Source organism: Salvia splendens, chromosome 22 (genome assembly GCF_004379255.2).
Source record: "Salvia splendens isolate huo1 chromosome 22, SspV2, whole genome shotgun sequence".
In the NCBI taxonomy this organism is placed as follows: domain Eukaryota; kingdom Viridiplantae; phylum Streptophyta; class Magnoliopsida; order Lamiales; family Lamiaceae; genus Salvia; species Salvia splendens.
The window spans coordinates 17,957,908-17,978,554 of record NC_056053.1 but is presented as its reverse complement, the minus strand read 5'-3'; the positions used below and the strand labels follow the sequence as shown (position 1 = coordinate 17,978,554).

At 39.0% G+C, this 20,647-nt stretch overlaps 4 protein-coding genes across 5 annotated transcripts; 3 read left to right on the top strand and 1 right to left on the bottom strand.

The window, feature by feature from the left end:
* Positions 1–2,745: 2,745 nt before the first annotated feature.
* LOC121786383 (dof zinc finger protein DOF5.7-like) lies at positions 2,746–4,014 on the top strand. The gene has a single exon (XM_042185003.1). The coding sequence runs from the start codon at positions 2,923–2,925 to the stop codon at positions 3,763–3,765; it is 843 nt and encodes a 280-aa protein (XP_042040937.1). The 5' UTR covers positions 2,746–2,922; the 3' UTR covers positions 3,766–4,014.
* Positions 4,015–11,740: 7,726 nt separating this feature from the next.
* Positions 11,741–12,692, top strand: LOC121787629 (RNA-binding protein PNO1-like). The gene has a single exon (XM_042186421.1). The coding sequence runs from the start codon at positions 11,798–11,800 to the stop codon at positions 12,497–12,499; it is 702 nt and encodes a 233-aa protein (XP_042042355.1). The 5' UTR covers positions 11,741–11,797; the 3' UTR covers positions 12,500–12,692.
* Positions 12,693–14,095: 1,403 nt separating this feature from the next.
* Positions 14,096–14,722, top strand: LOC121786849. The gene has a single exon (XM_042185459.1). The coding sequence runs from the start codon at positions 14,096–14,098 to the stop codon at positions 14,720–14,722; it is 627 nt and encodes a 208-aa protein (XP_042041393.1).
* Positions 14,723–15,526: 804 nt separating this feature from the next.
* Positions 15,527–19,257, bottom strand: LOC121787628 (AP2-like ethylene-responsive transcription factor AIL6). Of its 2 annotated transcripts, XM_042186420.1 has the most exons (10): positions 18,841–19,257; positions 18,598–18,729; positions 17,982–18,336; positions 17,818–17,900; positions 17,021–17,029; positions 16,848–16,936; positions 16,693–16,766; positions 16,550–16,600; positions 16,393–16,469; positions 15,527–16,095 (listed from the first exon to the last, which is right to left on the bottom strand). In XM_042186420.1, exons 2-10 carry the CDS (start codon positions 18,680–18,682, stop codon positions 15,704–15,706), a joined length of 1,215 nt encoding a protein of 404 aa, XP_042042354.1. In that variant the 5' UTR covers positions 18,683–18,729; positions 18,841–19,257; the 3' UTR covers positions 15,527–15,703. The 2 variants fall into 2 exon arrangements, with proteins under 2 accessions (XP_042042354.1, XP_042042353.1); XM_042186419.1 differs by lacking the exon at positions 18,841–19,257 and having other exon boundaries at positions 18,598–18,739.
* Positions 19,258–20,647: the final 1,390 nt, after the last annotated feature.

The window sequence follows — 20,647 nt, the reverse complement described above, 5'->3', positions numbered from 1 at the left end:
ACCTATTAACCCGGTGTCTGTAGCTTGAACACGAAGTGATTGTGTGTGTGGCTCATAGAACCAGCCGGATTCAGGCTTATAAACAAAAAATGATACTGCGTTGAATGTTTAAATTGCCTATGGAGTCGAGTTATTTCATTTAAAAAATAAAATATTCAATCATTCTTAGTACTTTATTTCATTATCTAATTTACTATCTTTTACTATTTCCTAAGTGTTATTTAATTTTAATTTCATTTAATCCATTCAACCCAATTTCTTAATATTTGTGTTCAAAAATTTTGTACCAACTTAATCATTTTATCCTACTTTATATATGTTCCATTTTCATTTTTTAATATGTTTTATTCTTTAATTTTTAAATGTTATATATTCCTTCTCTATCAGCAATTAAGTTGGTATAAAATTTTTGGACACAAATATTAAGAAATTGGGTTGAATGGATTAAATGAAATTAAAATTAAATAATACTTAGGGGATAGTAAGAGACAGTAAATTAGATAATGAAATAAAGTACTAAGAATGATTGAATATTTTATTTTTTAAATGAAATAACTCGACTCCATAGGCAATTTAAACATTCAAGCCTGAATCCGGCTGGTTCTATGAGCTACACACACAATCACTTCGTGTTCAAGCTACAGAATCTGGAGGCCACATCAATATAAGTACCTAGTTACATTCATGATATGTACATAGTTAATTAATGAGATTGAAAATCAATACTCCTTAATAACCACATCAATATACGTATGATGCGTTGGGTTCTTGAAATTAGCCCAAAAATTGAAAGCTCGGGTTTGGTCTTGTACTCTTCGACTAGCTAGTATTAGGCGTTACAGTGTCAATTTTTTTTTAAAATTACTTACTACTCCATCCGTCCATCATTTAAAGAACATTTTTGCCATTTTGATTTGTTCACGATTTATAGAACTATTTACTTTATTCCAATTTTAGTATGTGGATCATACATCCCAGCAACTTTTTACACTCACAATCTAATATAAAACTAATACTTTAAATGGGTCTCACATTCCACTCACTTTCTCCATTTACTTTTTCTTTACAAAGTCAAACAATTTCATAAAACTCAGTGCCGAGTCAAAATGGCCCTTTAAATGGTGGACGGAGGGAGTATCTTTAATGATTTATAAACACATTCAGATTGAGTGGTGCATAAAATTAACTACTCTGATTCATGAATTATTAAAAAAATAAATTTAAATTAATATCATTATATAATGAAGACTATACTAATGTAATATTTTTTGTAAGGATAATTTAATACTATAAGAATTAATCTAGAGAGAGGTAGGTTAGATTATAAATCTATCATAATTGTCAGGATCATAATAATTGCTGCCAAGCGTATAAAAAAATCACACACTCAAATGACCTATAATAAGGTAAAAACAAATAGAGAATCTAATTTCGCGTCATAGCTTTCATTTTCAGTTATCATTTATTCCTTAGGACTATAGATGTGTCTGCCTCATCAGTCATCTATATCTTCTTGTTTGTCTCTTGCCCAGACATGGATTTATACACCATCCAAAATCCATTACACGACGTAGAGGATACATACGAATACCTTTAATTTACAAAAGAGAAAGTTGCCATTTAAATTATAATTTTTGGTTAATTAAATCACAACTGTAGTAGGTTTTTCAATTATCTCATACAAATAAAATTTTGATAAAATTTGTTGTGAATTTTATCTTTTCGTCATTATATATTCACCAATTTCATAATAATCATCTAAAATTAACCATCATAATATGGAATAATGCTAGATTTATACAAAAGTTAACTAAAAATATGATTTATATAACAAATTTCATCAAAATTTTAACTGTATTGGACAATTGAAAAATGTTATGATTTTGTTAAAATAAAAAATCGGCGCCGATTGGAAATAACACCTTTCAGCTTTATTTCATGTAGATTACCAGCAATATTATCTGGTACAGCAAGAGTTTGGATTATTTTAGACTTAAAACCAAAGTATGATCTGATTTTGAAAATAGAAGTAATCTCTCATGTACAAAATGATACTACTACAAATCTACTGAAGTATTAATTCTCATTTATATAACCAACTTTCACTCATTTTTCAATTTTTCCCTCTAGACTTTGACACCATAGATAAGAAGGACAGTTGTAGTAATCAATTTTTGTTGCAATTAGATTCCTAAATTTTTAAATTCCTTGTCTTGAATCAGTACTCAAATTTTAGGCTTGGACGGATACATATATATTGCTATATGCATCAAGATCTAGCATTTGCTAATTAGGGCGATAAAATTTTACTTGCAATTTAATGGCAACTATATTCTAGGTGAAATTTGGGGTCGGTCGGCCAAAAAATTGAAGGGGTTTTTATTACAAAAATAATCGTAAAACACCTTATTCAATTCATCTCATCATAAACGATTCGTATTCATAATTGGAACTACTCACATATTTGTGAATCATTTTCTTTTCTAATAAAACACTCCTTAGTTACTTTTTTTACTTTGATTTTTTTCATACTTTATTCTATCTTCTATTAATGTTTAAATATTATTTCTTAAATCGTATTCACAAAAGAAACACGATTAAAATTCTATAGTAAATTAGATAAAAATTAATGATTTAATGATAATGGGGCAAACACAAATACTAAGTGCCAGTTGGAAAGAGATCCCTCTATCACTCCCTTTATTATATTCCATCAGATACATTTGTTGATGAAGATCACAAGAGTCCATCAACATCCTCTCCTTGTCCATCAACTTGATGCATGAAACAAATGAATTCCATTTCCCTTCTCCATAAGCAAACTCAATCCCCACAACTGATTTCCCATTTCTCCCTATAAAACACACAATCCCCTCTCCTCCCCCAATTTTAATCTAATTTAATCAACTAGGGTTTCCCACCATGTCACCCGCCGGAAGAGACGAAACCCCAACCTCCACTCACCGGAAAACCGCCCGCCCCCAAGAGCCATCCCTCCGCTGCCCGCGCTGCGATTCCCCAAACACCAAATTCTGCTACTACAACAACTACAGCCTCACCCAGCCCCGCCACTTCTGCAAGACCTGCCGCCGCTACTGGACCAAAGGCGGCGCCCTCCGCAGCGTCCCCATCGGCGGCAGCTGCCGCAAAAACAAGAAATCCAGGACCTCCCCGCCGCCCTCCGCCGACGACGGATTGAAATTCTTCAAGGGCGTCGCACCCACCATGGACTTCCAGCTCAATTTTCCCGCCACCTCTCTTCTCAACAGCCACTTCGACAATTCGTCGAACATCTCCACCGCAATCTCCCTAAACCCTTGCTACGCCTTCGAAATGCCTTCCGCTGCTCCGTTGATCGGATTCGATCTCTCCGGAAACAACAACCCTCCGAATCCAGAATTGGGGTTTCGCAGCAGCCTCGCCTCATCCATGGAATCACTGAGCTGTATCAATCAAGATCTTCACTGGAAGCTGCAGAAGCAGAGATTGGCGATGCTTTCACCACCCGATCATAATAATAATAATCAGAAAACTGTGAAACCGCAGCCAATTTTGTTTCAGGATCTGGAGGTTCCGATCAAAGCGCCGAGGAAAATCGACGACGGTGGAAATCTCTCAACGGAGTGGTTTTTCGATAATTCTTCTTATTCTTATGGTGGAAATGCAGCAGCGACGAGTAACGGCGTTAATGAGGATAACGGAAGCGGTTGGAGCAGTGGAATTCAGGCATGGAGTGATTTATCAAACTATTCTTCAATTCCTTGAAATTGTTGCTTTAGGGTTTTATGGCGATGAGAATGTTCTTCTTCTTCTATTGTGATTTCATGTTCAGATGAATCTGTAATCTTTTCTTTTCAGTGTGTTGTTTTAAATTTTTTTCTTTTTTAATTAATTTGGTGCGATTATTAGGCCAATTTGATGAAACAAAATTGTACTAATAGGTAAAGTTGCTTTTGGCACCATTTTTCAGTTTCTTTTCGTGATTGTAATGATGAGTTCGTTCAACTTCGCAATACTTAGGAAATGGTATTTTTTGTTGTTTACTCTATTTTGGCTTTGCTCGATCTTCATGTTTACATTTTGTACAAATTTATTTCAAATTTTCATGAATTTTGCCTTTTCTTATATATTGAGGTTTCACCAAATTAGGCTTTGTTGTTCTTCCTGCGATGATTAATTAGTTATGATTAATTTGCCAAGGGAAACTTTCTAAATATTACTTCCTCAAATCTTATCAAGTGTTCCAACTCTTCAAATTAAGCATCTTTAGAAAATTGGAGATTTATTAGAAAATAAGGTAAATAGATGAAATCCTAGTATCGAAATATCAGAGCCAATTAACGCTAATGTGTAAGAAAATAGTAGTAAATTAATCTTGAGTGTTTAGATGGGAAAATTAATGTAATAGTAGTACTAATTAATTAGAATTTGTGATTTTCACATTTAAGAATTATATTTGGAGGTGATATGTACTTGTTTTGCAGAAGTTATTGGGATTGTCGCTCTGTTACATTACATGGACCATTATTAAATGAATATTAATGGCATATTTTAAATTTGTTTAATTTTAAGTCAGTGTTCAGAAAGTCTTCCTCTTCTACTAGACTGATATACTGTCTCCTTCATATCAGGTAACTGAGTTCCAGACTTTGGTATCAGCTGCTGACAATATATACCAACAGAAGCTAATAAAGGGACCCTTCTTTATGTATGCCTACACCTATATATGTGTGACATTTATGTTGCTACTATTTTATCATATGTTGATATTTTTTAACGGTCAAGATTATAGTTTGGAGTTTGTATAATATTTAGAGTTTGCATTTGATCACATCGGTAGTGATAAAATGCAAACTCATATATTGTACAAACTCCAAACTATGATCTGGACTGTTAAAAGATATCAACAGATCACAAAATAGTAGCAACAGAAAATGTCAACACAACATCAACCGTTGACACTGTGTTGACATTTCTGTTGCTACTATTTTATTATCTGTTGATATTTTCTAACGATCCACATTATAGTTTGGAGTTTGTACAATATTTAGAGTTTACATCTGATCACATTCCTGTATATATATTATATATATATATGATGTCTCTGTAACTGTAATAATAGTAGTAATTAGTTATCAATAGTGGAGATGCATTTCGGAAGTCTGTCTGAAAAAGTTTTGCCTTTATTAAATGTTACACTAATTAATCATCACAGACACTAGACAGAAACCTAATTTATTTGTCCTCGTGTTTTTTCTTATCAAATCATAATTGAATAATTGATAAACTTAAGAGGGTGTGTAATTGTTCAAAAAAAATTACTGTATGATTTTAGCTTCATAGGTATATGTTGAAAAATGGGCCTTCTTTCTTGATCCCATGCTTTGAATCCTCCATTCTTGTTTGTCATTTTCTGAGTATTGAGAATTTGCTATGGGGAGTATTTGTGATGCAATCATACTTGAAATTAAATAATTGCATGCCCTTAAAATAATATTTCCATCATCATTTACATTACCAAATAATCTTAATTCTTTTAACATTAGATTAGTTGGTTTGATGGTTCATGTGAGAAGTGATGATAAACAAATAATTTTTCTTTCTTGGAACTGCTTTTCAAGCTGATTTTGATGCTCATTCTCTGAATGCAACTTTGCAGCAAAAAGGTAAGTAAATAAAGCTCCAACCTTGTCAAACAAATATTCATCATTCAAAACAAATTTGTCTTTTGCTTTCTAAAGATAAAACCCATTTCACATAGATATATTTTTCACTTCAAAATCGTCATCAAGAAAAAGGTGAATTAGAATACCAATCATCAGAGGAGATAAAGAATCAATCAGAGGAGATAAAGAATCAGAGCTACATGTAATTATTTATTGTGGACGTATGCGTAACCTCTTTTCATTCTTTGCATACATTTCTCCTTTTCTGTTGGTACTAACTTTTTGTTTCCTTGTGGAATAATTGCATAACTGAATACTTTTTTCCAATAAAAACAATTTCTCAAAACAAAAAAAAATTATGTGGTGGGGCTGGTGAGGAGGAAGAAGACAGCATGAGTAACGTGATATACACCAACAATTGTGAAATGCTCGTTTTCCTTCAACTGTCAAGTTTTAGCACACAATCAAGAATATCATGAGCCGTCACAACTAACTATTCAAATTAGATTGATACACCAAAATCCAGATCCTACCTCTAGATTGATGTAAACCCCCCACAAAAAAAAGCATAACTCAAATAATAAACACAAATAATCTTTGATAGTAATTAAATAATTCTTATGCCATATATATCAGCTATATAAAACAAAACACTTAATATAAATAAAGAGGTTCAATTAAATTTTCACTTTTATTATGAGATACAAAATCTTTTCTAGCCGTTCAACCGTAAAGATCTACGATAGATGCATGTTCTTAGTCAGGGACAGAGGTATATGAAATGGTGGGGATAGGACATTCAGTAATAGCGGACGCAGGATTTTTATTGGGAGATCCAAACTATTGTAATAATTGTTACATATCTTTAGTGACATGAACTATATAGAGTCAAGAGAACTGTTAATAATGATAGACAAATAATTTGAGATTGAGCAATATAAATTAAAAAGCACATACACTAACGGTCGAAATAATTAAAGATAATATTTTTTTAAATAAAAACATAACTTTAAAAGATCATTCCATCTAAAACAAAACACAATATCATTTTGAACTAGACATAATATCATTATTGCATAAGACCGATATCACTTTCTCTTAATCATAATACTATCATATTGTTGCAATTTCTGTTTGTATAAATATATTATTTGCACTTTTATAAATTTCCTACTTCGTAATAGTCTGTGTGTTTGTTACGGACGTTCTCCGTAACGAGGCCGGATGGCTAACTTCTCGGAGAGATAAGGTGATCAAACCTTCGACGTGCTCGAAGGAAAGCTCACGAATTGCTGATTTTCGGACGTTCTCCGATGAACAACAATTTGGAAACGAAATATGATATTCTTGTTACTCAAGACAAGTTGTGGAAAATAATATATTCATTGAATTATTAGAATGATAACAAGCTCTCCTATTTATAATACTAGAATACTACTACTCTAACTTAATGAACAAGAAACAAATATCTAAACAAATATGGGAAAGATATGGTGAATAAGGGAAAACTAAATAATTAGAAGATCCTAAGAGATATGATAGATATGATCGTATCAACTCCCCCACGGTTGAAATCCACCTTGTCCTCAAGGTGGAAACCACAAAGCAACGACGAGAGTTGAAAGCAAAAGCTTTGGCGAGGCGTCTCCTCCTGGATCAAACACATATCGAACAACTGAATATCTCCCTTTATCACCTTTGTCAAAAATCCACAAAGGAGACCCGATTTTTTTGGAAAAATTCCTTGCCAAATCGAAAAGCTTGTTCACGCCTCCAAGAATGTTCGAATCCAACATGTCATTGCGCGGAGGGATCAACCTTGCATCGGTATCGGGCGATGTTGATCGATGATTCATACTTGTAACATCACTAATACTCGAATCCACATAGACACCAACAATTATGCACAAACCGGCGTAAGCATTATCTCCTTTCTTGCCCCAACAATTCTCAACAATAGATTTGGATTGCACTTGAACAACAGGGAATGAGGAGATGACCTTCAGCACTTCCTCTATGGAATCGTCCTCCTCTACATATGCCTCTTCCTCATTCTTTTTACTTGAATCATGAAGACCATCATCGTCATCAATTTTATCCACCTCTATAGCTCGTACTTCATCATCTACTAATTTCTTTTCATTGAGCCGCAAGTCAACTTGATTCAACACTTTTGCATCACCCTCCAAGTATTTCTCTTCACAAGAAACAAGCTTCGTAGCGGAGTGGAGGCTCGGGGAACGCAGGCAGGAGGGCGGGCGTTGGAGCAGGGGCTGCTTCACAGTAGTGGGCAATTCAAGGTAGGCCGCAGCTTGACGGAGGTGAGTCGTAGGATGGCCGCAGGATGACGATCGTTGCTGATCCATGTGCAGCGGCGGGGGCGGTGCAGCGCGGTGGCGACTTGGCCGTGGTTGTTGGTCGAGCACGTGCTGCAGCGGTGGCTTCTGGTCGAGAACGAGCTGTGGATGTGCGGGGGTACGAGGGCTTGGGAATGTGGGGTGCAGGTGCCGGTTCCAGGTTTGGGGCTGCTCTCGCTGCTGTCCAGTATACGAGCTAGGTGGGAATCGCGACGGCACGTCTGAATCAGCGTGAAGAAAGCCCCGGGGGCCGAAAGAGGGGCGCGTCGTGTATTTTGACGCGGGAGTGTCAGATGCTCCACGATGCGTCGGGCCATAGAACAGTTCTGGTTCTGGTACAGGCTGTGGCGGTGGTTCTGACAGCGGAGGAGCGCGAATCTCTTCCACACGTCCACCGGATGTGCGGGAGGGCGGATCCCAGCAAGTCCGGCGACGCCTCGATCCGGAATAGAAGTCCACATAGTGTTGTTGTTCGGACTCGTCCATCCCCAGGTACCGGTCCTGCGGCCTGTCCCAGCACGTGCAGTGCCGAGGCTCGGGGCGATCGCGGTACGACGCCTGATGAACGTTCTGCTGTGGAAAACGGCCGTCGCGCCAATGTAATGCGCGGGCAGCGCCTCGTCGACGATGGATATCCCCACCACGGTCTCGTTGTCCGTGGATGAAAGGCCGGTGGACATCGTCTTCTGCCGCCCAAGCGTCGCGCGGGGAGTGATACCCTTCGTCATCAAGTTCGTCCGAGAAATAGGGGGGATCAGGTTCGGGCGCTTCCAACTTCTCCAGCCTGAGTTCCATTCTGTCAAATCGCGCCAAGATCTTCTCCAACCCGGTGGAGAAAATCGCGGTTGTTCCTGCCACATCGTGCGGCGCCTCGGAGGCCGCCTGGAAATCGCGCCGCGGATATCGCGACTGATCGTCGCCGCGTGAAGCGCTTGTGGACGCGCGGCGCGAAGAGTCTCTGATTGTGACTTGCGCATTGCCTCCGGTGAGGAACCCCGTCGGCGGTATACGTTCATCCGATCCAGCGCTGGACGTCCTCATGTTAGGAGGCCCTCGAGGAGATTGCCATTGAGCTACTTCTATTAAGGATATTGGTGGTGAATAGGTTATTGATGAAGAAGGTGGAGGATTAGGCGTGGCTGTGATGGTGGTGATGCGACTGTTTTTTTTTTTTTTTTTTTGATATGGAGGATGAGTACGGGATGAAAGCACCAGTTGTTACGGACGTTCTCCGTAACGAGGCCGGATGGCTAACTTCTCGGAGAGATAAGGTGATCAAACCTTCGACGTGCTCGAAGGAAAGCTCACGAATTGCTGATTTTTCGGACGTTCTCCGATGAACAACAATTTGGAAACGAAATATGATATTCTTGTTACTCAAGACAAGTTGTGGAAAATAATATATTCATTGAATGATTAAAACGATAACAACCTAGCCCTATTTATAATACTAGAATACTAGCTTAGGAAACAAGAAACAAATATAAGAAAAGATATGCAAATCCCTAATATATCTAAACTAATAAATAATGGTAGAATACTCGTATCAACTCCCCCACGGTTAAAATCCACCTTGTCCTCAAGGTGGGAACCACGAACCAAAGACGAGAGTTGAAAGCACAAGCTTGGCGAGGCGTCTCCTCCTGGATCAAACGCATACCGAATAGTTGGACGTGTCACTTCACCTTCTCCATAAAAAATCATCAAGGTAGGATCAAAACAGTCGTCAAAATTCAGCGCTAAAACGTGAAGCTTGTTAACACGTCCACGAACTCCCAAACACGCCGTGTAATTTCGCGGCGGGACCATCCGTGCATCGATGGCAAGCAATGTCGGTCGCTGAAATATTCTTGCAACATCACTATCACGCAACTCTCCCTTTTCACCCAAACAATTCCCAACAACATCTTGGGATGTCACTCGAGCAACGACAGCCTTCTTCACTTCCTCAATGGAATCAACCTCCTCTACATCGTCTAATAATGCCTCTTCCTCCGTCTCTTTACTCATATCGGGGCTGCACGGTGGGTCAATTTCATCAAAAGATGGAACTTGTTGGTCTTCGAGTCTGCCATCTCTACCTTCCCTAGATCCCCAATTCTCACTAGGCAAGCCACGATCCATGAGTTTCTTTGCTACTGCCTCTAATATGGAGTTCTTTGAATCACAAAGCTCTGCATCTAATATGGAGTCCTCTGAATCACACAGCTCCCCGTCGCCGTCTCGTGTTGGCGAATGCGTGTGAGTAATGACCTCTCCATAGTCGAAGGGTTGATAGTGTTCAGGCAGTGGATAACGAGTTTGGTGGAGGTGGTACGGCCGGCGTCTATCCGGCTGATACGGAGGCGGCGGTGGGTACCTATCCGACTGGTGGTGTTGTGGCCGCCGGTACGTAGGCTGGGTGTAACGTCGATGCTGCTTGTCCCAATCAGCGCCACCACGATCAGGAAGACCGTAAGGTGGTTCCGGATCAGGCCGTTGTGGCGGTCGAAGCTTCCCTAGTCGCCGGTCGTTCGTGTTCATACGCGACTCCAATATGTCCACCCGTCGATCCATACTGTCGAGGCGTGCATTTAATTTGGCAAACCCTAATGTGATTGGGTCGACCGAAGCCTTCCCCGATTGGTCGGGACGACGCGGCTGGCCTATATGCAGCGCCGGCGTCGCTTCCCTCGTCGGCCGTTCCGACGTAGATGGGCCATGGTATGTTGACGGCATGAGTACGGGATGAAAGCACCAGTTGTTACGGACGTTCTCCGTAACGAGGCCGGATGGCTAACTTCTCGGAGAGATAAGGTGATCAAACCTTCGACGTGCTCGAAGGAAAGCTCACGAATTGCTGATTTTTCGGACGTTCTCCGATGAACAACAATTTGGAAACGAAATATGATATTCTTGTTACTCAAGACAAGTTGTGGAAAATAATATATTCATTGAATGATTAAAACGATAACAAGCTCTCTTATTTATAATACTAGAATACTACTACTCTAACTTAATGAACAAGAAACAAATATCTAAACAAATATGGGAAAGATATGGTGAATAAGGGAAAACTAAATAATTAGAAGATCCTAAGAGATATGATCGTATCAGTGTTTCTTTACAATTCTTACATTTTATTTTTAATAAGGTAAATAATTATTAACAATTTACTACTACTTCATATTAATAGAAAATAAATTAGAAACGTACACTTTGAATTACTATGTAATACTCCATCCGTTCCATGCTAATAAAGGCATTCGTTTTCGGCACAGAGTTTAAGAATAGTGTGTTAAATAGTTGGTGAATAAAGTAAGAGATAATAAAGTAAGAGAGATGGAGATAGAATAAAGTAAAAGAGAGAATTACTTTTTGCCAAAAATAGAAATGACTAAATTAACTTGGAACTTCCTAAAATAAAAAAATGACCCTATTAACATGGAACGGAGGGAGTACAGTATAAAAAATAGTAAGAAATAGAGAAATAAATAAAAATAGAAAGAAGGTAAAAACACGTGTGAAGTCTGTTCTACCAATTTATAATATAACAGGCTTAGTTCCGATCCGCTTTGGGTCCGAATGTATAAAATGTTTATACATGCTTTGTAACTGAAATTATTTATGTATTGGGCCTAACATCTACCAACAAATATACCCAACACAAGTTGCCCAAGCCCAATAACCCCCGCCCCTATTTGTTCTACACAGCCACATCCGATTATAACCAAAAACCCAAGCCATCTCCATTGACATCAGAGCTAGGGTTTTCGCATTCCCTTCTCCTACACGATGCAAAATTCGTCGCCCGAAATCGGCGCCGCCGCCTCCTCTCCCGTCGCCATGGACGTCGAAGCCGCATCAGCCGCTCCCCCGAAGAAGCCGTCGGTCCTATTCGCTCAAAAACCGAACTTCCGGCCGCTCTCAGCCCACGAAATCTCCGATGGAAAGATCCAATTCCGCAAAATCTCAGCCCCGCCGCACCGCTACACTCCGCTGAAAAAGGCGTGGCTCGAAATCTACACACCGATCTACGACGAGATGAAAATCGACATCCGGATGAATCTGAAGGCCCGCAGGGTTGAGCTGAAGACCCGGCGCGATACCCCCGACGTGAGCAACCTGCAGAAGTGCGCCGACTTCGTCCACGCCTTCATGCTCGGGTTCGACGTGATCGACGCTGTGGCCCTGCTTCGGATGGATGAGCTGTACGTGGAGTCGTTCGAGATCAAGGATGTGAAGACGCTGAAAGGGGAGCACTTGTCGCGAGCGATCGGGCGGCTGAGTGGGAAAGGGGGAAAGACGAAATTCGCGATTGAGAATTCAACGAGGACGAGGATTGTGATTGCGGATTCGAAGATTCATATGCTTGGGTCGTTTGCTAATATTAAAGTCGCGAGGGACTCGCTTTGTAGTCTGATTTTGGGGTCTCCTGCTGCTAAAGTTTATTCAAAGCTGAGAGCAGTTACAGCTCGCCTCGCTGAAAGGTTTTGATTGCTCTTTTATTTGGCTTGATTACATTTTTGATCATGTGAGATTTATGGCCAAATTTTAACATTACAATGTTTGCGGTCCTGTATTTTGTTTTCCTACAGTTTTGGTGGTTTCTTGTTGATTATAGTAGAATGGTTGAAAAATATCGATTTAAAAGATAAATATATGTAATATGGTTAGATTTCTATCATAATGGTGGAGGTTATAGCATGATCTGATGGGTTGAGTAGTAGAGAGTTGGGGTAGACTGTGATAGCTTTGGGAATGATCATGGATTTGCTTAAGGGGAGTTTGATTGTTGTATGGAAAGAAGGGTGTAAGTGAAATAAAAAGTAGATAAGAGGCATAAACAGACTTTAATGGATGATGGCATGGTTCCAATTGTGAATGTCTTTGGTGGAATAGGATATGGAGATGGTATAACTAGTGTGTGTGTAATTTTGATTGTTGAAGATCCCCTGCTCATAATCATAGCCATTGCCAAGAGACTTTGTTTTGTAGATTACTCCCTCATCTCATAAAAATGACTTTGGGAATGAGATTCACCTAAAAAAAACTTGTCAAAGGTAAAAATGAATTGATTTTGTGGAACATACTAAAGTGGAAAAAGAAAACTACCCTTGGGGACATGAAGATTAAAGAGTAGCAATCATAAAATTCAAGGTCTCAAATTTTTAGAAAATACAAAAAATTACCTTACACAAATTAGCAATAAATCATCAAGCAATATTTTTGCCTCAAAAATCGAAGAATCTATAAATAATTGTCTATGGCATATTTCTCATACATTGGAATTTCAACTTGATCATTTTCTTGCATTCTAACTTTTCATCATCTATTTAAAAAAAATCATACTCCCTTCGTTAATATGACACATTGTAAATGATATGAGTAGTGTTAGCGGAATGTGAGGTCCATCTTATTAGTAAGAGTAAAGAGAAAAAAGTAAGAAATAATTAGTGTTAGTGGAATGTGGGTCCATATTAATTAAGAGGGAAGGAGAAAAAGTAAGAGAGGAGTTGTTGAAAACTTTTTTTTAAATATGTACTATTTTTTATGGACAACCAAAAATGACAAATGTGCTTTATATTTAGTGGACGGATGAAGTATTAAAACACAAATACGTTGAACTCATGGTCCTCAAATTTGTGAGTTATCTAATGATTATAAGAATAGTTAATACTCCGTATATATCTTGAGACGTTAAAAACTCAATTTAATATTCTGTCAAAATTATCATTCGAATATCAAATAAGTTAGTTTAAATGCTAGCATAGAAAATAATTACACCTAAGATCAGGCCATTAAGTTGTTCTGGATCAATATTTCTTGGGGTACAGTCTAGTTAGAATTTGATCAGATTAGAGTTATTACAGATATTTAGAGATGCACTAATTTAGTTTTATAATCTTCAAATATAACATATCACAACTCGCCCATCAATCTGGTTTATATAAATCTAATTAAAATACTGACCACTTTTGTCAAATCACATTCCAAAAGCAAATCACTAAATTGGTTGAGAGTTTGTATAATTGAGGAGTAGCGAAAGAGAGATAAAAAAACCCTACTGAGAAAGGCAACAATTGTTGGGAGATGGAAAGAGACATAGTAATCCAATTGGGAATCCTAATCTTAACCCTCGCCATCTTCTACCTCCTTCACACCCTCCCCAAACGCGCCCTCCGCTCCAAATCCCGCCCCAACAACCAGGCCCACCGCCACTTCATCGCGGGGGCTCAGCTCCTCGCCCGAGCCCGATCCACCAAGACCAAGTCCTCCTCCTTCTCCCTCGCCAAGTCCGCCCTCGACGAGGCCGACAAGGCCCTCGCCCTCGACCCCCGCGACCCCGCATCCCACATCCTCAAGGCCATGGCCCAGACCCTCATGGGCCACAAGGCCGCCGCCCTCAAGTCGCTCGATGTCGCGCTCTCGCCGCCGGCCGTCAAGGCCCTTTCAAACAGGGAGAAGGGAGACGCGCTCGTGAGACGAGCCGACCTCCTCATCGGGCTGAACCGGAAGAGGCGGGTCGATTCGGCCCTTGCGGATTTGGAAGAAGCGGTCGGGCTCAGCCCGGATAATTCGAGGGCTTTTTGTTTGTTGGGCCATTGTTACGAGATTAAGGAGATGAGGGAAGAGGCCCGGACTGCTTTTCAGAAGGCCCTTCAACTTGAGGCCGGTTTGAAAGAGGCCCATGATGGCTTGGCGCGATTGGCCTCTTGATTTGCTGTAAGATTCTTTTCCTTTTCATTTTGTTTGAATTTTATAAATCTTACATCCCTCAAGTATTTGTATTTCTATTCTACTACTTACACTTTATTATGCTTTACCTTTTGATTTTAACTCACTTTATTTGATTTAAGCAACAATTTGATACATCTTTCAAATCACGGTAATAAATGAAACAGTTATGAAATTAATTACTATCAGTCAGCATTTACTTGTTCTGTCAGCATTTACTAGTTCACTTGTTGATTTGGCTCGGGTTTTAGAAATTAAAAAATGATTGAAAATTTAGTGGAAGGTGAAATGACACGAGTCGTTGGAATATTGAATTTAGTACTAAAAGTAAAAAAAAAAAGTAAATGTAACAAGTAACTGCAGAGAAATCGAAAAAGAAAATGAAAAATAATGTCGGTAACTTGTAAATGAAATTTGAGTGAAACGTGAATGAAATGAGTTAGGAATAGAATATGAGACTCTACTACAATTTGCGACTTTTATTCGACTAAAATAGAAAGGTGTAATCATTTCAAAAGGTCCGTACAATTCAATCAAAATATGAGACTTTTTGTTACTACTATTTGTCAATACTTAAATTTCAAAAGGTCCGTATAATTCAATCAAAAGATGAAACTTTTTGTTACTACCATTTTTCAATACTATAAGACCAAATGCAATATAGAAGTAATACTGTCTACTCTAGTTTATTGTCAACCCCAAAATATTAGAGTGAATCAAGAATGTTATGCAAATTGCAATTATTATATAACAAAATCAGCTATAAGCATCGTATCATTCGACGACTATGGAAAACCTGTTGAAAATTAATCCACAGCGATCGAGTGCCTCCAGTTTTTGGTACATAGAAATTGAAATGAATCAAAAGTTTCTACTTACACCAAAAAAACCTTAAATCTTTTTTTCTGAATCCATCCTAAAAACCTAGCCGGTAAGTTAGTATCACTCACTAGCACTGCCTACCTAATACGATTGGTTAGGCCAGATGAAAAACTCTGGCGGCGGCTGCATCAGGCTCACCATGGCCGACCCAGAGGCCGCCGCATCCGAGGCTCCAACGCTGAACAGGTTGTGGTGGTAGTAAGGCGTTGTTGTGTCGTAGGGGACTCCACACGGGATGGCAGAACCCGGTTGGATGGCAGAGAAGTTGATGTTGCCGCTGCTATTGCACAGAGGTAGTTTCTCCTCGGCTTCAACCGAAACCTTCATGCGTTTCGCAGAGCCACCTAAGGGAAGGGGGCTTTTGGCTATGGCATCGATATCGTACCGGTTCATCTCGAAGTTGGTCACTGCGTTTATGCCTCTGAACTTGATCGCGGCGATGTCATATGCCTCTGCAGCTTCCTCCTCAGTTGCTACACATTTATTAAATCATTAGGCAATGTTTTCAAGAAAAATATACTCCCTGTCTCATTACACTCGCATTTTGTATTTCAGTTCGTTCCAAACTACTTGCACTATTCCTATTTTAAATAAGAATTGGGATATTAGTATATTAGAGTTAATTATTAAGTGATATCCTATTATGCTTAGAATATTAATTTTTTTTAACTAAAAAATCAATCCAAAATATACGACCTAAAATGAAAAGTGCGAGTAATATGGGATGGAGGGAGTATGAATCTACTATTTAGGCGGGTGGGTGTGTTTACCAAATGTTCCCAGGTATAAGTCCTTATTCCCAGCGACACGGCCGATTCTCGCCTGCCACCGGCCTTGCTGATGATGCCTGCAACGAATCATAATGGATCAGTTAAGAAGGGCAGTATGATCAATCCATAGATATTCTTAAGAGAGAGTCCTCCTAACCTCGTAACACCTCTGTAGATCGAAGCCCCCCTCGAGAAACCACTACTTTTCCTAAAAAAAAAAGTCGAGATTAAGTTTGTTACAACTCGTCTTGGCTATATGACAAGATTGAGATCAAGTATGCATTGCAAAATAAGTACTACCTTCGAAGTGAGGCTATGAATTCTTGCTTAGTTGCATGCTTCATCTCTTCCAATTCTTTGGCGTAATTTGCAACCTGCACGAAAAATTCAACCCGGTTAGGCCACTACTAGTTCGCCACAAGGCCAAATTCAAAAGCTCGAAATTCATAGTTTACCGGGAAGTTGGTGGTTGCAGTCGGACCCCAGTACTTGAGCGCAGCCAAATCATACGACCTTGCCGCCTTGTCTTCCTTGTCATACCCACCTGAGAACACAATTTCAAGGTGTAAACATGATAAAACATAATCAACCAAAGCAAAGGGAGCTGAAAACAAGAATGTTTGTTTACCTAAATACACTGCACGAGACGGTAGACATCGAGCAACAACCACGAACATAATCCCGATACATGCAACAACAGTAGGAGCAATTACAATGCCGCATAAATTAAAATCTACTTCTACTAAATAACAAAATCACAGAAGAATGAATTAACTCTTTCGAGATTATTTGATATTTGAGATTTGAAGTCCAAGAAAAGGATGCATAATTTCAAGCATGTAAACACATTTTCCAATCGGACACCATTACATGTAGTACAATTAATAGTGCACCTATATGATAAAATATATTAAACCGAAGAGAAAAAAAGTGAGGCCAGATAATAAGGTGGGTGGGATGGTCAAACCATAAAAAGTGAGTAAGTTAAAGTTGAAAGTTATTTGAAATTTTAACCAGAGTGTAAGGAGTCAAAAATGAAAAACTCAAGGACAAAATCCCCATGTATGAACCTGGAGACGAAGAATCCAAGGAATAATTCAACCAAAAAAGCACTAATTCCTGCAACCAAATGGCGGCCCACTTCCTCATTTCATTTCTTCTAGTACAACATATTTTACAGTCCATCAATCACTCACCATTAAAGCTTGATTGAAACAAGTCCACATAGAGATATAAAAAAAACAAAAAAATAAGCTTCTCCAAAGCCAATTAATTAATGTGTTGGAAGGCATGCAGCCAATCACATTTCATTTCCCTCCCTTCCCTGTTGCTTTGACATGAATCAAATGTTCAAGAATCTTAAATGCTTCTTTCTTTCTTCTTCTTCTCTCTCTCCATTAGATAAAAACAAAATGGGAGTCGTACCTTGACGCCCTTTTCTCGCTTGCCCTTCTCTTCTGCAGCTGTTATCCCATAAATGCGCCTCATATCTACCTGTCCATCTATGCCTGCATCAATCACAATTCACATTTTCCTCAATTCTTCAAATTCAATCTATTTTATTTCTGCAATAATAATCATAATCATACCTTGTGACGCCTCTGTAAATGGAAGTTCTCTGGCCGAAGGTATCCCCCATTTTCCTGCCCGAGCTCTTTGTTTCACTCTCCGAGTTAACTCGGAGAGTGAGAGCATTGGGAGCTGCAGAAGCCTGAGAAAAGGGCACCAACTCAACCGGGGACTGAGTCTGGGCGGGGAAGGCCGAGTCGTCGAAGTCGGAGCCCGAGTTGGCGGAGAAGGCTTGAAACGCGGAAATAGCGTTGAGATCTTCGTAGATGTGAGTGAGGGACGAGTCCTGAGTCTCGGTCGAGTCGGCGTCGGCGAAGAAGTCCTCGAGCTTGGGCGGGTGGGCGTACATCGTCTCGCCTTTCTGGTTAGACCAGCCTGAAATTAAAAGAATGAAATTTGAATTGAATGAGGAAGAAACACACATGTATGTATGTATATATATGAGTGAATGAAATAAATGGAAATTGCTAAAAATAAGCATGTAGTCTTCAAGTAACAGAAATGGGAGAATACACGGGTGCATTATCTTGTCTTTTCCCACTTTTTTCAAACTTGTTTGGCTCAGCAAAACAAACCGAAACACGGAAGTGAATTCGTTAATTAAATACACATAAATTATTCACGTAATATGTTTACCATTGGAGTTATGGGCGAAAGGGTAGAAATGGTGGGAATCGGATGGGGTGGAGTGCAGCTGAGACTCGGAAGGGTTGAGCTCCATTTCTACTGAGGAAAGTGAAAACGAGAGCCAGTTGCTGTTGTTGTTATCTGGGGCCATTTCAAGAATGTTTGTTATCTTGATTCAGACAATATCACACATGAATTGAAAAATAAAATCTTAATGAAGAAGAGAATCAATCTATGGGGTATTTTGTTTACCTCCTCATCCCATTTATGGTGAAGGAAACCACCCTCTAAATTTCTTACTGATTCGAAAATCAAGAAAAATCTTTTCTCAGTTAACTGTGAGAAGGAAGGGCACATGCAAAGGTGGAGAAGGGGAGAAATTACTCGAACGGAAAGTGACACGCGAAATGAAGAGAGGAGGGGAGACGGTTGGAGTCTATATAATTAAAGAAAATTAAAATGCAAAAATAAAAAAAGTAAGAAGAGAGAAGTTGTTGTTTGTTGTAACTAGCAAACAAAACTAAAACCATGTAAAGAGAGAGAAAGGGAGGCAAGTGGAGGAATATAATGGGAGAAAGAGGCGGTTCAGTCTGCCATTCGGCGTAAAACCAGAGGGGAAAATCTACGACTTTTTTTGAACTGAGAGAGAAGAAATTAACAGTAAATAAAATGAATAGAGCGCAGAGGAAATGTTGTCTGGAGCAAAGTGGATCCGGGGTGCGCTCCTACTTTATTCTTTCAATTTCAATTTCAGCATACAAACAATATTTGTTTCTGTTTTCTGATATTTCTATTTTGGATTTGTTCCCCGGTGCACTGCAGTTCTGCTCCTTTTTTTGTTTTTATTTGATAGGTAAATGAGGTTTTGGTTCTCCTTTTTCAAGGTTGGGGGTGTGGTTATTTGAATGATTAACCCCATTTATGTGTAGTACAATCCAAAGCCACTTGATAATGTTACACCCGCATTTTCTAATGATATAAAACACGGTTAATCGCGACTAGAGGAAGATTAAACAAGCGGGGAAGAAAGGGGAAAACAACACAACTCGACTCGACCATAACTCGAAACAAATGGGAATAGCTCGAATAAAATCAGAGTATCTCAACCATCAACAACTCAAAAATGAATATTATCTCAGCGATACAATAACTCAAAAGAAGGACAACTACTCAGCGGAAGCATTTGAGAGAAGAAATATGTCACGTGTGAAGACATGACACATTCTAAACACTTAAATTTCTTCAACGGTCTTGCTCAACACCCACCGCAACCATCACATTCAACCTGCACATTTTTAAAAAGAAATGCAGGGCTGAGTACTTGATGCACTCAGTGGACTCATGCCAAAAACATTTTATAAAAAGAAATTTATCATGCCACCATTGAGTGACCTTGGGGTTTTAACTTTAGAAATCGCCCAAGACACTAAAATCATTTCCATCGTAAAATTCGTGACTGCAGTCATTTTCTCATATATGTCTACCATATCTGAACCATTGATGACAAGGAATGTGGCCACATTCCAAGTCACTAGACCGGCCAACTCGAAAGATAGTGCACGATCTCCCGTAGGTGTACATTAGCCTGAGTAGAGACTCACTCCCTAGTCAGACCCGAATTCGATTATCCATAGATGGCAAAAACCACATCAAATAGGTTCAAACACGGCATGACAAATATTCATATCATTTTCACATAAAAATATACTTAGGGCATAACTCTTATTTAAAAAGAAAGCACACCTCATTCGTTTAAAGCCTTAACTTGTGTTCCATTCCATTCTCGAAAAGCGTGCATGATTGATTTAAAGTACTCCGGCCCAATCTTCCATTCAGTTAATTTATCTCAACCCAAATGAATTCCAACTCGTTATCAAAACAGTAAGCCCAAATATTTAAATTAATTCATTAGGCCCAAAATATTAAATAAATAAGGCCCAACTTTCGTCTTTTCCTCACCATACGTGAAATTCGGATTTGAAGCTCTCAAAATCAGAACTCAACAAAGTATCGCATCTCCCCTCACGCCTTCACGCAGTGCTCCTCTTTTTCTCCTCTT